The sequence below is a fragment of the Geotrypetes seraphini genome, chromosome 3 (assembly GCF_902459505.1).
Source record: "Geotrypetes seraphini chromosome 3, aGeoSer1.1, whole genome shotgun sequence".
NCBI lineage: Eukaryota > Metazoa > Chordata > Amphibia > Gymnophiona > Dermophiidae > Geotrypetes > Geotrypetes seraphini.
In genome coordinates, this window is record NC_047086.1 from 182,899,131 (window position 1) to 182,920,523 (window position 21,393).

General features: G+C 42.6%; 1 protein-coding gene across 8 annotated transcripts in view; it reads left to right on the plus strand.

The window, feature by feature from the left end:
- ZDHHC14 (zinc finger DHHC-type palmitoyltransferase 14) overlaps positions 1–21,393 on the plus strand; it is a 334,666-nt gene that overhangs the window by 200,211 nt on the left and 113,062 nt on the right. For 6 of the 8 annotated variants that reach the window (XM_033937038.1, XM_033937039.1, XM_033937037.1 and 3 more), the window contains exon 3: positions 2,476–2,634. The exons of the other annotated variants lie outside the window; for them this stretch is intronic. In XM_033937038.1, the coding sequence (XP_033792929.1) occupies positions 2,476–2,634 (159 nt within the window). The remainder of the gene's footprint in view (positions 1–2,475; positions 2,635–21,393) is intronic. 8 annotated transcript variants of the gene reach the window in all.

Genomic DNA, 21,393 nt, shown 5'->3' on the forward strand with positions numbered 1-21,393 from the left:
GTAAGAAATGTCTGGCAATGGTCTGTCCTAAGCTTCTGGTCCAGCTTCCTTTGCAGCTTATTGGCTAGCTAAGGATTGTCTGACCAATAGGCTGCAGGGGATAGGTAGGAGCAGTAGCTACAGAGGCATTGCCTTTCTTCCTGCTTTCCCCTGTGGCTTTGATTTGGGAAGATTTCAGCTTTGATGTCTGGATAGCAATGTTCCCTCTAAGAATTGGCCAGGTGCATGAAAATTTTTTGTCATGTGAGAGACAAGTTCTAAAAAATTTTTTTGTATGAGCAACAAGTATTTTTGTGAGCAACCATGAAAAATCTGTGAGCAACACCCCTAGACTGTATGAGTGATTGCCCATGTGCTCAGTTTAGAAGGAAAATAGCTGGGCAGCGCTGAAAAGAATATTGGGGGATGCTCTAACACCCACAGAGCTGGTGCCTATGGGAAGATTCCTACTTCCCTGCCATGACTCAAATCTCTGTAAGTCTGAGCTGAGTTCGGATTGGCCTTGCGAGACTTGAAACCAAGAGATCAACCTGAACTTCTGGCACCATGCGGCTCAGACTTGGTGAGAACTGAGTAACTCTGGGGAAGCGGAAAGCCCATTGTTAATGTCTTAATAATTTTTGGCACTTTGTATTAGTTTTAAAAATTAATAAAGATTTAAAAAAAGAAAGCCCATTGTTTGTTTTGCAACTGAAGCCATTTGAGGGGAAAGAGACTGGGTTAAGCCTGGGGGAGTGGGGGTACATGAGAGATAGCCAGTAGACTGGATGAAGGCTGCAGGTAGATGAGACACAAAAAGAGAGACTGGCTGGGAGGGGACAACACGCTGTTGTATTTTGCCACTATTTGACGAAGCACTTGGCAAAATGCAACAGTGTGTGTTTTGGCTAAGGTGACTCTACGTCCTGTTTTCAACGGGACAGTCCCGTTTTCGGACCGACTGTCCTGTTGTCCCGACCCACCGCTTCGGGATACCGAAATGTCCCGTTTTCAGGGACAGCGTCCCGAAGCTTTACGCGGGGACACCAGGACGGGCAATCACTTTCCCTACATGCCGCGCCGATTCTAACCCTGGGCCGCTGCCGCTGCTTCTTCCCTTCTTCCCGATGTCAATTTTGATGTCGGAGAAGACGTTCCGGGCCAGCCAATCGCTGCCTGGTTGGCCCGAACTTCCTCTCCGACGTCAAAATTGACGTCGGGCAGAAGGGAAGAAGCAGCGGCGGCAGGGAGGCAGACTGGCAGGCAGCGGCGGTACACGGGCGGACGGACTGGTGGTTTGAATCGCTGGGGGTGGGGTTTGAATCCACAGGGGGGGGTGAATCATAGGGGGGTGAATCAGGCACTGGAGGGAGGGAAGGAGGTAGGCAGGCTGGCTTCGGGGGAGGGACAAAGGCAAGGGAAGACATAGGAAGGAGGCACTGGGAGAACTATGGACATGAGAAGGAGGCACTGGGGACACTAGGGACACAGGACAGGCACTGGGCGCACTATGGACATGGAAAGGAGGCATTGAGGGCACTAAGGATATAGGACAGAGGCACTGGGGGCACTAGGGACACAGGACAGGCACTGGGGGCACTATGGACATGGGAAGGAGGCACTGGGGGCACTAAGGACATAGGAAGGAAGGAGGGAGGGAATAGAAATTGACAATTGTTGGGCCTGAGTGCAGAAAGAAAGAAATGAAAGAAAGAATACACAGTCAGAAGGAAACACAACCAGAGACTCATGAAATCACCAGACAGCAAAGGTAGGAAAAATGATTTTATTTTTAATTTAGTGATCAAAACATGTCAGTTTTGAGAATTTATATCTGCTGTCTATATTTTGCACTATATTTGTCTATTTTTCTATAGTTACTGAGGTGACATTGCATATTTTAAAGTCATTTGCCTTGACATCTTTGAAACCCCCCAAATATAAATGATAATTAACATTTTCTCTGCGTATAGTGTGCTTTGTAGTTTTTTTTTAATTTTAAGGTTACCATTATGAATTAATATGAAGATATTATGTGTACATGAAAAATGAATGGAAGAAATTGGGGGCGGGATTGGGGGGGTGGGTCTAGGGCAGGATTGGGGCGGGGCTAGAGTAGGATTGGGGTGGGGCTAGGGCAGGATTGGGGGCGGGACTGACAATTAATAGATGTCCCCTTTTGATGAAAAAAATAAATGGTCACTTTAGTTTTGGCCCTCTGAGTGTTAGAAAATATAAAATATGGCCCTTGTTTGAAAAAGATTGGACAAGTCTGCTCTAGCTACATATAATCAGCGCGCACACATCCATTCCTGGATGTATTTTCAAACAGTCTCTACATCAACAGATCATGTTCTAAAATACTAAAGAACTTGACAGACTGTCACAATTTGGGATTTGTACATCCTTTCTAAAATGCAGCTCCACATTAGTGCATTAGTGCAAGCAAGACTCTCAAGTTGTCATTTTTAACAGCATACTTTTATTCCCTCACAGATATTGCCAATGGTACAAGTGCAGGGGGATATCGGCCCCCTCCTAGAACAAAGGAAGTAGTCATCAATGGACAGACTGTGAAACTGAAATACTGTTTCACCTGCAAAATTTTCCGCCCACCTCGTGCCTCTCATTGCAGCCTTTGTGATAACTGTGTAGGTAAGCAGAAATGAAACATTTCTTATATTTTGATGCGGCAAGGACAAATATACCATGTGCAGCATTGGAAAATGTGCCAGAACTGAAGTCTGAAAAGTTTATTTTGAGAAGGCTGACGTAGGTGTTGGAGATGTTTATCTTGGTTCACATTTGTCTTGTGTGATACCGACAGGCACATGGCACTGCACAACTTAAGTGTAGATGTGTTGCTAGAAAGATATAGTAAAAGGTTCAATTTCTATAACTCACTGAGCAGGAAAGCTAGCAGAGCAATGTCATCTATTTATCTGGAGACAGATTTTCAAGCAAATTGGCAGGAAGGATGCCCATGCCTGCCTGCCACCGGATGCCCCCCAAACCCTCCCCCCAATACCTGTAAATCAGTTGACAGCAGGAGGGACTGGGCAAAATCGCAGGCCTTCCCCTTCCCAGTGGATCCTGGGATGCAAGGGGAGGGGCCTAAGGCCCTGATTAGCTGGCTTAGTGAAGGTTTGCAATTTTTCCGCATTAAAAAGCAAAATCCTGTTTTATTTACCCTTAAAGCATGTTAATTTACCTCAATGCATACTACATTATAATGAAATTCAAAACATGCAATCACATGCAGAGCACCTCATTATTATGCAAGTTGACTAACACAGCTTGTGCTGAACTTCACAAGCTGTATTATTCATGGAAAATGAATAATACAGCTTGCGAATTTGGGGTTAGGTTTTTTTTTGTTTTTTTTTCTTAAGAGCCAGTGGTAAAAGAAATGCCATGCAGACTCTCTTACCCCTCAACTTCCCTGAAGGAAACATTGCGCTGAACCCCCTAGAAAACGCCCTCTCAAAGCCCTGCATTATTGTCATGGTATGTTCAAAAGAGATCCAAAATGTAAAAACACTGTTGATAGGAGAGGGCTGTCAGAATCAAGCCACCACTCCTCAATGCAGTGAAACATAAAAGGAGGAGAACACCCCTCCCCCCCGTGATATTATAAGAACAGTACTACATATACTTTATACTACCTTGGAAATATGGGATCTAGTTTCCCTGAGCTGTATGCTGCAGTTTGCCTTATGGCCTTAGTTATCTGCTTCTATGCATCAGCGGTTGACTACGATTCGGACTTGGTCATTAATCTGTAAGTTGGATGTTTGTTAGATTATGCTCTACTATTTTGAGACCTTGTTCACTGGAGGCTTGGGGGTCTCTGTGCGGGTGATAACCATGATTTTTTGGACTGGACATCATCTTCTTTATAGCCCATATATTCTGTGGCCTCTATTTGGAGAGAGGAGGTTGTAGGGGGTGGGGGTGGGATGGTATTGTTGGGGGTTGCATGATGGTGAATGTTTGGAGTGAGAGGAGGATGGGGATAAGGTACTTATTGTATTGAAAGAACATTATGGGGTTGTCTGGTGTGTCTGGACAAGTTGCATAAGCTTTATTTGAGTTAAGTCATGCCTCAAAACTTTCAAATTTGTTTCCATGAATGTTCGGGGTCTAAACTCCCCCAGGAAACATCAATTGTTCTTTAAGGAAGCTGATGTCATTGGGTTTTGTGCAAAAGACCCATCTGTTTCCGCATTGTGAGAAGTTTTACTCATCAGAAATATCCTGATTTTTTTTTTTTTTTTTTTTTTGCTTCTTAGGCCAACACAAATGGTGTAGCTATAGTATTTGCCAATTCTTTATCTCCCAAGGTGAAAGAAATTATACAAGATTAAAAAAAAGGTTGTTACCTTTTCATGAAGGTGATTTTAGGGGGCCAACTGTACATGTTGTTGAATTTATATACTGCTAACAGTGAGCAAAGGTTATTTTTCCAGAAGCTTCTCAGTGAGAAAGTGGAAGGGAAATTGATCCTGGATGGTGATTTTAATCTCACGCTGAATGCTGGGCAAGATAACTCATCTCGGGGGATGAGATACGGCAAGGTGGACAGGACACAGTTACATAGCTTCCTTGACACTTGGGATTTGGTTGATATTTGGAGATTGCATGCATTACTCAGAGGTGCACAGTTCATATTCTAGAATTGACATGTGGTTGGTGGGCAAGGATTTGCTTTCTGTAGCTAAGGCCTTATCTATTGAAATAAGAATTTGGTCTGATCATACCCCCATTTGCTTTACTATGAATATATTACAACCTCTCACTAGGCAAAGATATTGGCACCTGGATGATAGCCTCCTCCTTGACCCTCAAAACGTGCTCCAAATAGAACAGAACCTAAAAATAATACTTTGACTTTAATGAGGTAGCTGACATATCCTCAGTTACATTCTGGGAGGGTCCGAAGGTGATGATCCGAGGAAGTTCATAGCAGTAGGGGCGTATGTAAGTAAATGTTGAGCACAGCAGAGAGCCGACTTTCGCCCTAGGATGTATCAGTTGGAACAGGCTTATAAGAGGGGTCGGTCTGTCACGATGACAAATGCACAAATCAATACACTTAAGACTAGAGCTACAAGAATTAGATTTAGCAGACTTAGGCCTGATTCTGGAAATGGCACCTGCCACAGTAGGCACCTGCATAATGGGTGCTAGCATTTTACAGACCTACATTGATGGTATCTGACTCATGCCTATGGAAGCACCTTGGTATGCCTATGGATGCCTAAGGCCATTTCTTCCTTAAACCATGCCTACACTAGCCTTAGGTGTGCCTTGGCACTTCCGTAGGCGTGAGTCAGATGCCTACATTGTAGGCGTCCTTCTTCTCATCAATTTAAAAAGAAAACATGCATCCCAATTGATCTGTTAGGCGGCAGTAGGACACCTACTGCCGCATACAATCAAGATGCCATTTTGAAAATCAGACCCTTAGTGTTAAGTTGTAATCACTCAGACAGGAATACTTTGAAATGGCAAATAGGGTAGGCAAATGGCTGGCCCACAAGCTGCATAAGTTCCAACTTCACAATATTATATTACATTACATTGATGTCTTCTATCCTGCCAATACCTTTCAGTTCTAGGCGGTTTACAACAAGAAATTAGCCTAGGCATTCCCAGGGAGATTACCAACTATATTATGTGTCGGGATCTGGGAATGGTCGATACGGTTTGGTTAGATCATTTGACAAATTTCTTGAATAGTATGGTTTTCAGTTCTTTTCTGAATATTTTGTAGTTGGATATAGTGGTCAGAAGATTTGAGAGGTGGTGGTCTATTTTTGCTGCTCTGGTGGCTAGTAGACTGTCATATATTTTTTTGCTTTGCATGCCTTTGATTAGGAGGGGGGAGGTAAAGTGTGCTTGAGTTCTCCTTGGTCTAGATGTATTTTTCCTGATTAAACGGTTGTTCAAATAGCTTGGTCCATTTCCATTTTGGGCTTTGAATAGGGTGCAGTAGAATTTGTGTTGTATGTGTGCTTGTACTAGGAGCCAGTGTGAGCCTTGGAAAGCTGAGGTCATGTGGCTGTATTTTTTCAGCGAATATATTAGTCTTAGGGCTGTATTTTGGACTGTTTGTAATTGTTTTAGCATGTTGACGGGGCATGACAGCTAAAGTATGTTACAGTTGTCCAGGAGTCCTAGGATTAGTGCTTGTACTATGAGTTTGAATTGTTCATTGTTGAAGTATTTTTGGACTTTTCTTAAGTTGTGCATGGTTGCGAATGCCTTCTGAACCATTTTGATGATTTGAAATTGCATGGGGCAGCCTTTGTCTATCATTATTCCCAACAGTTTTAGATTGGGTTGTTAACAGTCAGGGTGTAAACTTCACATCTTCTGATCTGATCCAGCAAGCCTTTGCTCAATATTATTAAACTCTGTATACACCAAAGCAAGAGGTCCCTGTGTCTGATATTAAACAATTTTGGATAGGGTGGAGCTCCCAAGCTTAACAATTGCTAAAGCAGAGCAGTTGTCTTTGCCTATTACAGAAGAATAAATTCTATGGGCCATCAAAGATATGCTGATTGGTAAAGCCCCTGGCGTAGATGGCTATTCTATAGCCAGCCAGTCTATAAACAGTATTCGGCAAAGCCCTTGGCATAGCTACCTAATTGTCTCGATGCTGGAGTCATATTGACACATTCCTGGCATTTAGCAGGGCTTACAGTGTTACTTAAACCAAGTAAGGACCCTACCAACTGTGGATCCTGTCATCTATCACTACTCTTATTGACTTACAAGTGTGTTCATTCTGCAGCTCCTCAATAACTCTCCTCTTTTATCTCTCCCTATACTCCTCCTCAGGAACTCTGCTCTTCAGGAAAGTTTCTATCTGTATCCTTTCTCCTCTATTGCCAACTTCAGACTACATCCCTTCTCTTTTGCTGCACCTTATCCCTGGAACAGATTGTCTGTGTCCATCAAGCTTCATCTCTGGTAGTATTGAAATCTAGGCTAGAAGCCCACTTTTTTGAGATTGCTTTTAACGCCCATCTCCCACTCACTTGTAAAGCATCCATGCCTATTTTATCATTCCCTCTCTCAAAAACTGCCTAACCCCCTACTTGTCTTGTGTGATTGCTTGGTTAGATTGTAAGCTATACTGAGCAGGGACTGTCTCTTGAATGTTTAATGTAGAGCACTGCGTATGTCTTGCAACACCAAAGAAATGATAAGTAGTGGTGGTAGTATCTCATGTGGGACACTAGAACCAAAAATTTTGCTCTATTCAGAGGTCCTGTTTACTTTGATGAACCCTACTTCTTCTTTGCCTGCGGTGACCAATATTATGGAAGCCTATGGAAAGGTCTCCGGGTTCAAGATAAATATGACAAAATCAGAGATATTAGATTTTTCGCTTTATGAAAATGATAATAATAATTTAATAATAATAATTTTATTCTTGTATACCGCCATACCCATGGAGTTCTAGGCGGTTCACATCAATTAATTAAGATCCGAGATAACATGCGGATTTACAACATTTTATCAGAGTTGCAAGCAGCGAAGAAGGTGAGGTTGGAAGGGAAGAGAGAGAGACCAAATAGGGGCATGGGGGAAGGGGAAGAGCAGTAAGAGGGGGTGGGGGCGGGTGTCGGTTTGTTGCGGGAGGAGGGGGGTTAAGGGTCCTGTTCGTGGAATAGGTGAGTTTTGAGTGATTTTCTGAAGCCGAGATAGGTAGGGGCCTCGAGCACCATTTGGGCTAGCCAAGGGTTCAGCTTGGCTGCCTGGAAGGTGAAGGTTTTGTCTAGGAATGTTTTGAGATGACATAGTTTTAGGGAGGGGAAGGTGAACAGCTGAATTCTGCGGGATTTCTTATTGGTGCAATTCAGAGTGAAGTGTGGATTGATGTATCTTGGCGATAGACCAAATACTGTTTTGTAGCAGAAGCAGGCGAACTTGAATAGGATTCTGGATTCGAATGGCAGCCAATGAAGTTGGTGGTAAAAAGGGGTGATGTGTTCCCATTTGTTCAGGCCGAAAATGAGAACACTTTCACTTATCATTGGGCCTCTCACTCATTGCAATACCTGGGGGTTAATTTGACTAAAATTGTTAATGCTCTGAACCTAGCCACCTTTACTGAAGCACCTCTGGGAAGAACTGGAGAGATAGCAGCACCTCAGTGTTTCTTAACCTGGTAGGATATATGCAATTAAAATGGTGGAGTTGCCCAAATTGTTATTGCTGTTTGTGGCCTTGCCTATGTCAATACTGGTTTCCTTTTTTCCACAAGTGGAAAAGTACAGGCTGTGGCGGTGTCCCAAGCTACCAAGAGTTTTGGGGGTGGGCTCATCAGGCGATGAGCCGTAAGAGGACGCGAGCTCGGGGGAGTGAGCGTCAGATAATGGCATGCTATTGGGGCATCAAGATCATGCCACCCCCAGGCCCTAGCTGAGGATGGCGGGGAATTGGGGATTTAGGTAGAATTGTTATATGGGGTAGCTCGGATGTTAATAACAATTTGTGGTTTGTTATTTCTTGTTTAGTTCAATAAACAGGGCTGCGGCCTAATTTTTCCAACAAATCAGTGTCTGTTGGTTATTAAACGGTGTGGGGGTGGGGGTTCAAGAGAGGGGTGGGTTGGGAGACGGGCGAATGGGACCTTCCAGATCCAGATGTTAATACTGAGCAGAGCAAAGTTATAGGTGATCCTGTGGCTATCACTTGCAATTATAAGGGACCTTGCTAACACAATGAACCCTGTTTTGAAATTCATTTCTCCTTATGGGTTAAGGTGTGTACTCGCTTGCTGGGAGATAAGCTCTATTTTTTTTAGGAACTTCCATTCAGTACACACCCAATTTTATACCGGTGGAGCTAATTCTATCTTCCGCATCTGGGTTGAGAAAGGTTTATGCATTGTAGATGTAGATCAATTATTTGGGAAGGGGGAGGTGGTTTCATTCTCAACACTAGAGGAGGAATTTGGACTGGAGCCACGGGATCTTTTTTTCACTAGACAAGTCATAGATTTTATAAAGAAAAGGGCTCTCAAAGATTTACAATTGCCAGACATCCTGTTTCAGCAGACAGTCTTAGGAACTAGTATAATGTTTTGTTGTCCATTAGTTCCCTGCCCACACAGTACAAATTAGCATGGGATAATATTTTAGATGAGCAGTACGAGTCTAGGCCTTGGGAGAAAAACCTCCAGTCCTGACTTAGGGTCTTGATTGCCCGTAATATTTATTTTTTAAAATTTCTATTCCGTTTAACCACCTAAGCAGATTACAAATTACATACAAAGTAGAAAAGACAGTAATATGGAGGAAAATGGATACAAGATTCTTTATCAAAGGTACTACACGCCAGTCCGTCTTTAAAGCTGTGTTTAGAGCTGGCTCTGACATTTGCTGGAGGGCCTGTGGGAAACAAGACTCTTTCATCCATATTTTGTGGTTCTGTCCCAAAGCCCATTTTGTGATCAAGTTGTGCTTTTTGTCTCAGAGGTCCTGGGGGTACCAGTGGCTAAATCTACTGAATGTTGTCTTTTAAACATGGGTCCCCCCAACCTTGGTGACACATAAACGGAAATGTGTCCATCAGGTGGTCACAGCCGACCGCTTGATACTTGCTGGTGCATGGAAACAAGTGGACCGTCTCTGTTTGGAGGCAGTGGTGCATAAAAGTGAGCCATATTCATTTGATGTTTAAACAGACTGCTTTAAATAAAAATAGACAGTCTTACTTTTGCGGTATATGGGAGCATTATATTGTTTGGATAGAGACATTCCAATCCAGCACATACTGAGTGTACCTACTTCATAGTTTTTGTAAGTTTTTATTGACATATATTTCTTGCCGCAGCCCCCTCCTTCCCCCTGCATATGGCGGGAGAGGTTACAGGGGTTAGGAGGGTGGCGGGTGGGGATGTTTTGCTTAGCTTTATATGGTAGTTTATAAGATACTTTGGTATTACCCATATACTGAAGAGCGACAGTGTGTCTTAGGCAGAAATCTTTACTGTTCTTGTTTACTGTTTCTATATATATTTTTTATTTTGGCTTAATAAAAATTTTGAAGAAAAAAAAAAGAAACAGGAAACTTGGTTAGATGGACCATTGGTCTGACCCAGTATAGCTGTTTTTATTTCTTAAGAGATATTAAGAGTTATTGTTCATTAGACTACTGTAATACACTATAGGTAGGTCTTCCAGGAGAATTAATGCAGAGGCTTCAAGTAGAACAAAATATGACAGCTAGATTCTTGACTACAGCACAACTTTTGTCACAATTACATTGGCATGAGTCGAGTCACTTTCATTTGAAAGGAAACTCTACAATGAGAGTGCATAGGATGAAGTTAAGAGGTGATAGGCTCCATCGTAATCTAAGGAAACACTTTTTTACAGAAAGGGTGGTACATGTGTGGAACAGGCTACCGGAAGAGGTGGTGGAGACAGAGACTGTATCTGAATTCAAGAGGGCAAGTGGGATTTCTCAGAGAGAGAAAGAGATAATGGTTACTGCGGATGGGCCATTTGACCTTTATCTGCCATCATGTTTCTAAGGGGACAGGCTATCTTTAAAAATTTAACTTTTACATTTAAGATTTTAAAATTTCAAGAAACTAAAATTATTATGTCCTCGTATACAGAACATAGCCTAATGTAACATAGTAAAAGGGCCTCTATTTATTATTTTAATATTGTTTAAAAACAAGTGTATGTCATTTGGCTGTTGCCAAGAAGAGGGTATGAAAAGGTTTTTTAAATAAAAGCAAATTGTGCCTGAAAAATTAATTTTTTTGGTTCATTTATGTAGAAACCATTATTCCAGTTGTTTTTTAGGTCATGCAGATACTCTTTTTTGCACCTGAAGTGGACAGCAATGTGTAAGATCCAGAGTTTACTTTGCATGAGACATGAGTCTGTTTTTTAGTCAGTTTCCAACTGAGAGTGGTACTAAATGGTCAGTTTTCCAACTAGAAAAGGCTCAGTACTAGAGTAGCATAAGAATCTGTACTAGGTAGAGCTGTACATCGATTAAAAATTTTTAATCACACATTTAATTTAATTTTTTTTCTTCTTCACTTCCTGCACTATGTCCATCTTTGATGTTCAACTTTCTTCCATTTTCTTCCTCCTTCTCAAATCTGTCTTATTTCCATCTCTTCTCTTCCCTTCCTTTCCTCTCCATTCATGGGCACCATCTTGTTTCCTTTCCCGCTCTTCCATAGGCACCATCTCCTTCTGTCTCTCCTCTTTCTCTTTCCCCTCTTCTCTATGAGTACCATCTCTTATCGCTCTTCTCTCCTCTTTCCCTCTTCTCCAGGGGCATCATCTCCTCCTATCTCTCTTCTCCATTGACCCCCATCTCTCATCCTCTCTATGGTCACCATCTCTCTTTCCTTCCCCTCACCTCCATAGGCACCATTTCAGTTGACACATAGAACCCCACTTATGCTTTGGTTCAAATCCCCCCTCCTCCTCGACGCTGGCACCTTTTTTCTCTCCTACTCCTACCTCTGCATGCTCAAGCAGCCTTTCTCTCCTGCTGCCCATGTTCTTCAGCAATGCATTCCACCTTCCCCCTCATGGCTCCATGAACTGCATTGCAATGATAAGCCCATGTTGCTTCTCTTTCACTGAAGCCCTCCCTCTCTAGCGTCCTCCTGCCTCTGATGAAACTTCCTGTTTCCTGTGGGCAGGATGCTAGATAGAGGAGGACATAAGAGAGGAAGGACTCCGGCGTGCTTAGGGTTGCCATCTGAACAGGCAAGTTCAGGAGGCTACCAGGAAAGGGGTAAAATGTGATTAATGCATTAAAATTATTAATACGAATTAAAATTTTAATGCATTAACCCCCTCTTTTACAAATGCATAGTGCAGGTTTAAGCGCCAGTAACGGCTCCAAAGCTCATTGGAATTCTATGAGCGTCAGAGCAGTTAATGCCATTGCTGGTGCTAAACCCTGCACGATGCGTTCATAAAAGAGGGGGTAATCATGTTAAAACCACATTAAATATGCAGCTATAGTACCGTGTTTCTCTGAAAATAAGACCTTCTCCAAAAATAAGCCCTAGCATGATTTTCGGGGTAGGTCTTAATATAAGCCCTACCCCTGAAGATAAGCCCTAGTCACTGGTGACAGCAGTGCTCACACCCCGACCCTTCCATCTCTCCCACCCATCCAAACCCCGACCGCGAGACCGAAATACAATACCTTATAACAAACCGCATCAGCAGCAGCATAGTCCCCATCGCGGCTTTCTCACACCCGTGAGAAAGCCGCGATGGGGCCTGTGCTGCCGAACATGAGGTTTGTTATAAGGTACTGTATTTTGGTCTCGCGGTTGGGGTTTGGATGGGTGGGAGAAATGAAAGGGTCAGCAAGGAGAGGGGGGGTGCACAGCGGTGGGGGTGGGTGGGGTGGATGGGAGGGATTAAAAAAATGTTCCACGAGGGGATGGGAGGAAGGGAGGGATAGAAGCTGCAAGGGTTCTGCTGCACAAGGGGAGGGAAGGATATAGGCTGCAAGGGTTCTGCTGCATAGGGGGATGGGAGGGAGGGGGAGTGATAGAAAGGTACTGCATAAGGGGATGGGTGAGAGGGGAGGATAAATGCTGCACATGTGGGGGAGAGAAAGGAAATAGGAAGAATTGGGGTGAAGGAGAGGAAGGGAGAGATAATCATTCTACATGAAAAAAATAAGACCTCTCCAAAAATAAGATCTAATGACTTTTTTGGGCCCAAAATGAATATGATAGTGTCTTATTTTCGGGGAAACACAGTACTAGGACATGTTCTGTACAACATATTCATTGCAGATCTGTAGAAAAGAACAATGAGTGAGGTGATCAGATATGCAGATGACACACAAATATTCAAAATAAAACAAAAAAAAAGATTCTGAGGTTGCAGAAGGATCCTTTGAGAGTATACTGAGCATCTAAATGATAGATGAACATAAGCATTTCCATACTAGGAGAGACCGAAGGCCAAAGTATCCACAGTTTTAAAACCAGAAGCTCTTAACATTCTCATTCATTCTTTGGTCATTTCTAGGCTAGATTACTGCAACACATTATATCATGGCATAACCAAGGAAAGAAATAAGAAGGCTACAAATCATACAAAATACAGCAATAAAAATTTTACTAACTCAAAAAAATATGATCATGCCCCACCTCTTCTACAAAAAGCACACTGGTTACCAATTTCACACAGAATAATCTATAAAATTGCATTGATAACCTTCAAAATCCAACAAACCAATGCACCAATATTTCTGGATCGTTTTTTGATACCATATTCTTCAGCTAGGATACTTAGATCAACGGAATAGCATTTGCTGACTATCCCTTCTCTAAAAATAATAGGTACCAGAAGATCTACAATTTTTTCAGTCATAGCACCCCAGCTTTGGAACAATTTACCAATCTATCTATGTGGAGAAACCTCATTAGAAAAATTTAAAAGCACTTTAAAATGCCATCTGTACAAAGACGCATTTGAGACATCGATAGGATAATTCTTCTATCATTAATCCCAGGCTCAAATACCTAATTTTAACCAGACCCTACGTATAGGTCACAGTCTCTCCTATCCTCTTTTTTAGGCTCAGCCATATTTTTAAAACATTCTTCATCACCCTCCTGATGATGTTTTTTCCCTAAATGTACTCTTACTTTCTTCAAAGATTGCAGTTCACCTCTCTTCCCTTTTGTATTGCTAATTACTTGTGCACATACATTGTATGTTTATTTGTATAAATTATTTTATTTTTGTCTCCTAATTTTAAATTTTCATACGCATTGAAGTATTTGATGTTGCGTGTACAACAAACTTTTAATAAACTTGAAACTTGAAACGTATCTTGTTTCCAGCAGTGACCAATCCAGGTCATAAGTACCTGGCAAGATCCCAAAGGAGTAAGTAAAACAGATTTTATGCTGCTTATCCTAGAAATAAACAGTGGATTTTCCCATGGGGCGGTGGATGGCCTTGTCCCCGTGCCCGCAGTGAGCACTTTTTCCCCCCCACCGTTTCAGAGGGTTATCCATGGCTACCTGCGGGTAACTGCCACCGTGTCATTCTCTAATTTAGACCACTTCGGAGCCACCATATTGTCATAAATCACCTTCTTTTACAACTTGTTTTAGTTCTTGATTTTATCACATTTGTTCCCGGCACCTCCAATTCTCTACCTTCAATAGTGTTACCATACCACTGACACGTGCCACATTGTTTATGTATACCCTCATCAATTTCATCTATTTGGTTGCTATATTCATAGTTCACCATCAATTCACCTATATTTTTTCTCTTTACTAAGCTGCTATTGAGAATTCTATAAAATCAGGGGACTCTAATTGTAAAATATGCCAATGTTTTTTAATAGAATGTTTTAACTCTTTCATCAAATTTGTGTACGGTAAAACATATACTAATTTTTCTTTTATCTCTTGAGCCCTTTCTTAAATTAGAAGAGATCTTTAGGCATATTTAGCACTTTTATAAGCTTTATGTGTTGCTGATCTTGGGTATCCCTGTTCAAGAAAGCGTAGTCTCAAAATAGCCGCCTCCTTCTTAAAATCTTCCTCACAGGTGCACAATCGTCTTATTCAGAGAAATTGGCTCATCGGCAAATTATATTTTAAAGCACAAGGATGAAAGCTGTGAAATTTAAGCAGAGTCTAGTGCCTGATTTACCATAAAGTTTCTTATATCCCGGTAATTATCAGCAAGGAATCATTGCGGCTTACAGTAAGATTAATAGGTACTCATAGCAATAACATCAAGGATTATGGTAACATTGAGTTTTAGTCCTGGATACAGTGAATATAGATATGTCTTTAGTGATTTCCTGAACTGGAGGTAGGAAAGGTTCTGTCGCAAGCAAGCTGGAAGGCAATTCCAAATCTTAAGACCTTAGAATTTGAAGGTAGACTTAGAAGAGTGATTTTCTCCGGATATGTCGTGGAGAGGAAAAGGAAGTTTGAAGCGTTGGGTCGTTCTCAAGTTGTAGAAGGAATGCGTGACCTGAATGGCAGAGGTTAGTCCAGTCAAACCTTTCCCATATATAGCCTTGTGGACCATACATGTGACTTTAAATTGGATTCTGCTCTTAACTGGCAACCAGTGTAGCTCCGCCAGTAGCGGACTGGCCCTTTCAAACTTGTGTGCCTAGGGGCCCTCGATGAATTAATCCTGCCCTGTACGTCAACTGGCTCACCAGTTACCTCATTAGCTGCTGCTACTACTAGAAATCTATTGTCTGCCCAGGACATTCAGACTGGCAAATAAATTATTGCTGGATGCACCATATTTGCATCAGGTGAGACTAGATGTTTACTGCTCTTCTATATTCTGCATTGCTGATTAATCATTATGGAATGCTATTCATCTTGAATTGTGGACCTTAAGGACCAAATTCTCCAAAAGGCGTTCCAAAGTTAGGTGGCAGTATGCATCTTACTACCGTCTAATGAACCAACTGGGATGCATTGTTTTTTTTTTTTTAAATGTAGGCGCCATTCTTTGGCGCCTGTCTCATGCTTACAGAGGCACATAGGGATGCCTAAGGCATAGTATGCACCAGAAATGGCCTTAGATACACACACTGCTCTTTGTGACCCTAGGCAAGTCACTTAATCCCCCCAATTCCCCAGGTACATTGGATAGATTGAGATCCCGCCGGGACAGATAGGGAGATATGCTTGAGTGCCTGAATAAGTTCTTGTAAACTGTTCTGAGCTCCCTGGGAGAATGGTATACAAAATTGAATGAATGAATAATTAAATGGGAGTCCCTATGCGCCTCCGTAGGCGTGAGACTGGCACCTTAAATGTAGAACTTTAAAATGCTTGCCTACATTTAATGCACCTATGTTTAAAGAAAAAAGACACGATTCTGGACTCAGCGCCCGTCAGTGATTGATACGCAGCACATGCCACTTCCAGAATCAGTCCCTTAGTGGCTTTTTACACTTTTGAAAACACCATAAAGCTTTCCTATTTAAAAATGCTTTTCTGTAATTGTTTCCTGCCCATTTTGATATGAGGTCGCTTGATTATATCTTACTAAGTGATTCAAGGATCCAATGGTTTTTATTTATGTTAGTACTAGTCTTATAGCCCGTTACATTAAGGGGTGCTAGAATATATGTGTGCGTGTCTCTCTTTATTTCTTTCTCTCTCTCTCTCCTTAGCCACTTTCTTTCTTTCTGTCTTTCTTTTTCCTTGGCTGTCCATCACCACCCCTTGCCTGCTCCCCCTGTCCATTCTCCCTTCCTTTTACCTCCCCTGTGTCCACCACCACCCCTTCACAGGTCTCCTTATGCAGCAGTAGCCCTTCTCCCTTTGTTTTACCTCCCCCCTGTCCAGCAGCACCTTCCTTCTCCCCCTGTCCAACATTAGGCCTCCGTTCTTTTTTCTTCACCCCCCCCTGTCCATCAGCACCTCTTTCCTTCTCCCCTTGTCCAGCAGTAGGCGTCCCTTCCTTTTTCTCCCCCCTCCTCCTTCTTATCCCTATGATACACTTACCTTGCTCTGCCCATGATCAGAGGCTCCCGACAGCTGCCCAGTTGCACCCATTGGAAAAGTTCCTTCTGCGGCATCCCGCACCCCTCCTGATGCGACTCCCGCTGTCCCGCACCTGCCCCTGTGTCTTTCTTCTTGTCTTTCTGTGTCCCTTCCTCCGTCTGTCTGTCCAAAGCAGCATTTCCTCCCCTCACACCATTTCCCTGTGCACCTGCCCCTGTGTCTTTCTTCTTGTCTTTCTGTCTTCCTTCCTCCCTCTGTCTGTCTGTGCAAAGCAGCATTCCCTCCCCCCACACCAGTTCCCTGTGCACCTGCCCCTGTGTCTTTCTTCTTGTCTTTCTGTCTTCCTTCCTCCCTCTGTCTGTCTGTGCAAAGCTGCATTCCCTCCCCCCACACCAGTTCCCTGTGCCTGCATTAGCGTTTCCTCTACCCTCTTTCCCTTCCCACAGTCGCGACTACAAACGCGGGCCCGAGTCCTTTGCTGCTCCCCCTTCCCTTCCCGCGGGCCCGACTACACATGGCGATTCAAGCAGCGTGTGCAGCACTCTACACACGCTGCTTCAGGCCCTTCTACTGCCCTGATTTGCTCTGGACGTGCCAGAATAAATCAGGGCAGTAGAAGGGCCCGAAGCAGCGTGTGAAGAGTGCTGCACACGCTGCTTGAATCGCCAGTCGGGCCCGCAGTAAGGGAAGAGGGGGGAGCGGCAAATGAGTCGGGTCCCAGACAGTGGAAAGTTGCTGGGCTCCTCGGTGGGGGTGCTGAGTGGTCGCGATCCCTCTCCTCCCAGACCCCCCCCCCCCGGAGGAACAGAGATCGATTTGCCGCCATTTTGAAGATCGTTCTGCCCTGCTCCTTGCCTTAGTATATTTTTAAGTTGAAAGACACGGCGGCGGCAGCTCCTGTCAAGATCCCCGACTGCACTGGACTTCCGACGCAGGTGGGGATCCTGAGAGGAGCCGCTGCCTGGTCTTTCAACTTAAAAATATAGTAAGGCAAGGAGCAGGGCAGAGTGAAGAACATTGATTCCCATAAGATCATCCACCTCGGGGGAGACAGCCGCCGCGTCCGACATCAGCCTCGGGGGAGGAGAGAGAGTGTATCTGAGATGCTGTACATCTCACGGAAAACGGACGCACGCGATGGAACTGCGCATGCGTGGCCTAGCGTTTTATTATATTAGATGTAATTAATCTTATGTATATTTTTATTATAAACCACTCAGAACTTTGGATAATGCGGCCTATAAATAAACTGTTTATGATGATTGCATTTAACTAATCAATGCAACCAAGAAAAATAATATATAAACTATGACAGGGAATTTGCCTTGAATCTAGTGTTACTGGATTTCTCAGCAGCCTTTGACACTGTGGTTCATATCATGTTTAAATGATTGACAGAAACAGGAACCTGTGGCACAGAACTTATAAGGTTCAAATCCTATTTGTCGGACAGACAATCTGTTCAGCAATCATTACCTTGGCCACTGAACTGTGGGGTACCACAGCAGTCCATATTGCCTCCCATTTTATTTAATATCTATCTTAAACCTCTGACTGAGCTGCTTCAGTCAATGGACACAAAATTCTATATCCATGCTGATTTGCAACTACTTGTAACCATTAGAACAGATTACCCACTGCTTTGAATAGACCAACTGCCTGAACCCAAGAAAAACAGAGATTCTTTGGTTCTTAACATGTGGATCAATACCTGTCAGGAAATATGAACTCTTAAAATCACTGAAAATTTGCAGTATCAAAAAATGTAAATTATTTTTTATTGTTTTGTTTTGTTTACTGATGTGACATTCAAAGAATTGCCAAAAGGTTTAATTGAGAACTAGAGCCACGATAATAGCTATTGTGAAGGTGTTTTAGACTGAAGGGAAAGCTATAATTATTTCTGTTCCCTTCAAAATAGTTTGTTATATTGCATCCTTGAAGCAGCAGATGTAAAACAGGGGCCTTCATCAGGGAATACGGTTTAATGTTTCACAGGAAAAGTAGGGAGTATGAACTAGCAACACTTTGTAAAGATAAACACATCTTATTGTATTAACTGCATTGTTGGTGAAGGAGTATTTTTGAAATACCTGTGATTATATTTCATAAATCTTGTTATACTTGCTGTAGTGATTCAGGGCTGTGTAAGTTCTGAGGTCTTTTTTTCTCCTCACAATCTAGTTTATATGTCACTATAATGGATGGTTTGCTTTTGTGAATGTCCATGTCTCGCACCCATATGTTGTGATTGGGAACACAATGGCAGAGATCAGTCTTTGTTTGATGGTGACTGAGACGTCCTTGCACTTCCCTGTTTGGTCCATGCTCGTCATTGCTGCAACACTCCAGTGCTAATTGACGCCACTGTGATCAATGAGGAAAATGAAGCTGTCAACCATTTCTGTTTCTTCATTGTTGATCTTTATGTGGACTTTCTTGCTGGTGGTAGTCATGATTTTGGTCTTGATGTTCAGGTAAAGTCCCATCTTCTCACGAAAGCAAATAGAAAAAAAATTGATGCCTTCGAGCTGTGGTGCTGAAGAAGACTTCTATGAATCCTCTGGACAGCTAGGATCACCAACAAAGATGCTCTTGATCATATAAACCCAGAATTGTCCCTGGAGGGCAAGATTACTAGAGAGAAACTGACCTATTTTGAACATGTGATGAGGGCAAATTCACTAGAAAAGGGAGGTGCTACTTAGAATGGTCAGTGGTAAAAGGAAACAGGGGAAACCAAAGGCTCATTGGCTGGATACCATCAAGAATGACATGGGAATGAACATCAAACAATTGAAAGAAGTCATGGAAAACAGGGAAGCATGGTGAGGACTGGCCTACAGAGTATCCAAGGGTCAGACATGACTGAATGGATAGTAGTAGTATAGTGGATTGTTTACACATTAATTTAACTGACACTATGGATTAAATTCTATATATTGCGCCTAAAAATCGGCGCTGAGAAAAGCATTCAGCATTATTCTATAAAATGATGCTCAAAGTTAGGTGCCGTTTATAGAAAAGTGCTTAGCACCGGGAAGCGCACCTAATTTTAGACGTGGCTATTTACACCAACTGAAATGTGATGCCAATCCTCGTGCCTAAATTAGGTGCGGATCTCCTCCCCCCCTTATTCTATAACTGCATCCGTAACTTGCAGGAACACCCCCAATTCACCCATGACCTTCCCATTTCTATGCCCCCTTTTTGGACAAACACGTAAAATTTAGGCGCAGATCCCACACCTAAATGTATGCGTGTAAATTTTAATTAAATTCAAATTAGCACCAATAATTGCTTAAGATTCCAATTATTGGCCCTAATTGGCTCATTATTCAATTAAATTACACACACCCAAATTTGCGTGTACAATTTATAGCACTTTTTATAGAATTCAGGGGTATGTGGATTGTTATGTTAAAGATCTATCTTTTAAGCTTCTTTTCTGTATTTCAAGAAGTTAAAAAGGTACGGGGGAGGGGAAGGGACAATCGTGCAGCAGAAGGAGGAGTGGGAAGGGGGAAAAGATGAGGAGGGGTGCCAGTGCCTCGAGTAAGATGGCACCCGGGGCGGACCGCCCCCTTCCCCTTACTACGTCACTGAAGAACATACCCAGGACTGCATCATCTACTCCTAAGGTTTATGTCTTAGAGAAGATTTAGAAAGTGAAGTTCACCTGAAAATATTTCTGTCTAGATAAATGGAGTATTTAGGAAGGAAATTTTCAACTTGGGTTACCATTAAGATGGGGTATTTTACTGCTATCATGGGTTATTAGTAACTAGGGGGGTCCTTTTATCAAGGCATGGTAGAGGTTTAACGCACGGAATACCGTGTGTTAAACTGCCTGCCACGCTAGCCGCTAATGCCTCCATTGACGAGGCGTTAGTATTTTGGCTTGCCGTGGGGGTTAGCGTGTGATGAAATGTCCGATGCGCTAACCTCCATAAAAGGAGCCCTAGATCTTATTGTATATGTTATGTTATTGGTTGTCTTATATCCTGCCAAATTCTCTGAGGTGGAGTTTGAGGTGGGTTACAGCATCTATTAGTGCATCATAAACATTACGACAGCAGTTATGAGAACATAAACACAAACATCCTTACAACATCAATTAACGCGTCACATACAATTACAGCAGCAACTATAATAACAGAGACAGAGCATCGTTTGTGATGGGGTTTGAGGTGGGTTGCATCATCAGTTGTTGTATCATAAGACATTATGATAACAGTTATAGCAGTACAACATCTATTTACAGTGAAGGTAAAAGTCCAGTTGTGCTCCTAGCCTAGGTTAATGATTTAGTGAAGTTCGTGAATTAGTGTATTTGATTAATAATCAAAATTTAGGTTGAGCTGGGCTTTTTTAATAGCAAAGATTGTGGATTAGTGTATTTGCTACATGATTAAAATTTAGGTTGAGCTAGCCTGCTAGCCAGGATATCTGGAAGAGTCACGTTTTCAGATATTTGCGTAATGGAGTGTACATGGTGGATGTGCAAATCTCTGTGAGTGGTGAGTTCCATATTTTCATAGTTTGATAATTAACTCCTCCCTGTTACAAAGCTGCATGGTGACGGCACTGAAGCCCATTAATTCCTGATGGGCTTCAGTGCGATTACCGCGGGCTGCAGTGGTAATCACCTTTGTAAAAGAGGGCCTAAATGAGTTGCATTGAATCCTTTTATATTTTACTCCTTTCAGGGATGGGAAGAATAGTATCAGGCGGTTTGTGTTACATTGTCTGGTATATCTTCCTAATAGTTTGGCAAATCTGAGGAAGCTATCAGGAGTCTTTCCATGCAGGATTTTGAATGTTAAACATCAGAGTTTGAAATCGACCCACTTGTCTACTGGGAGCCAATGTAATGCTAT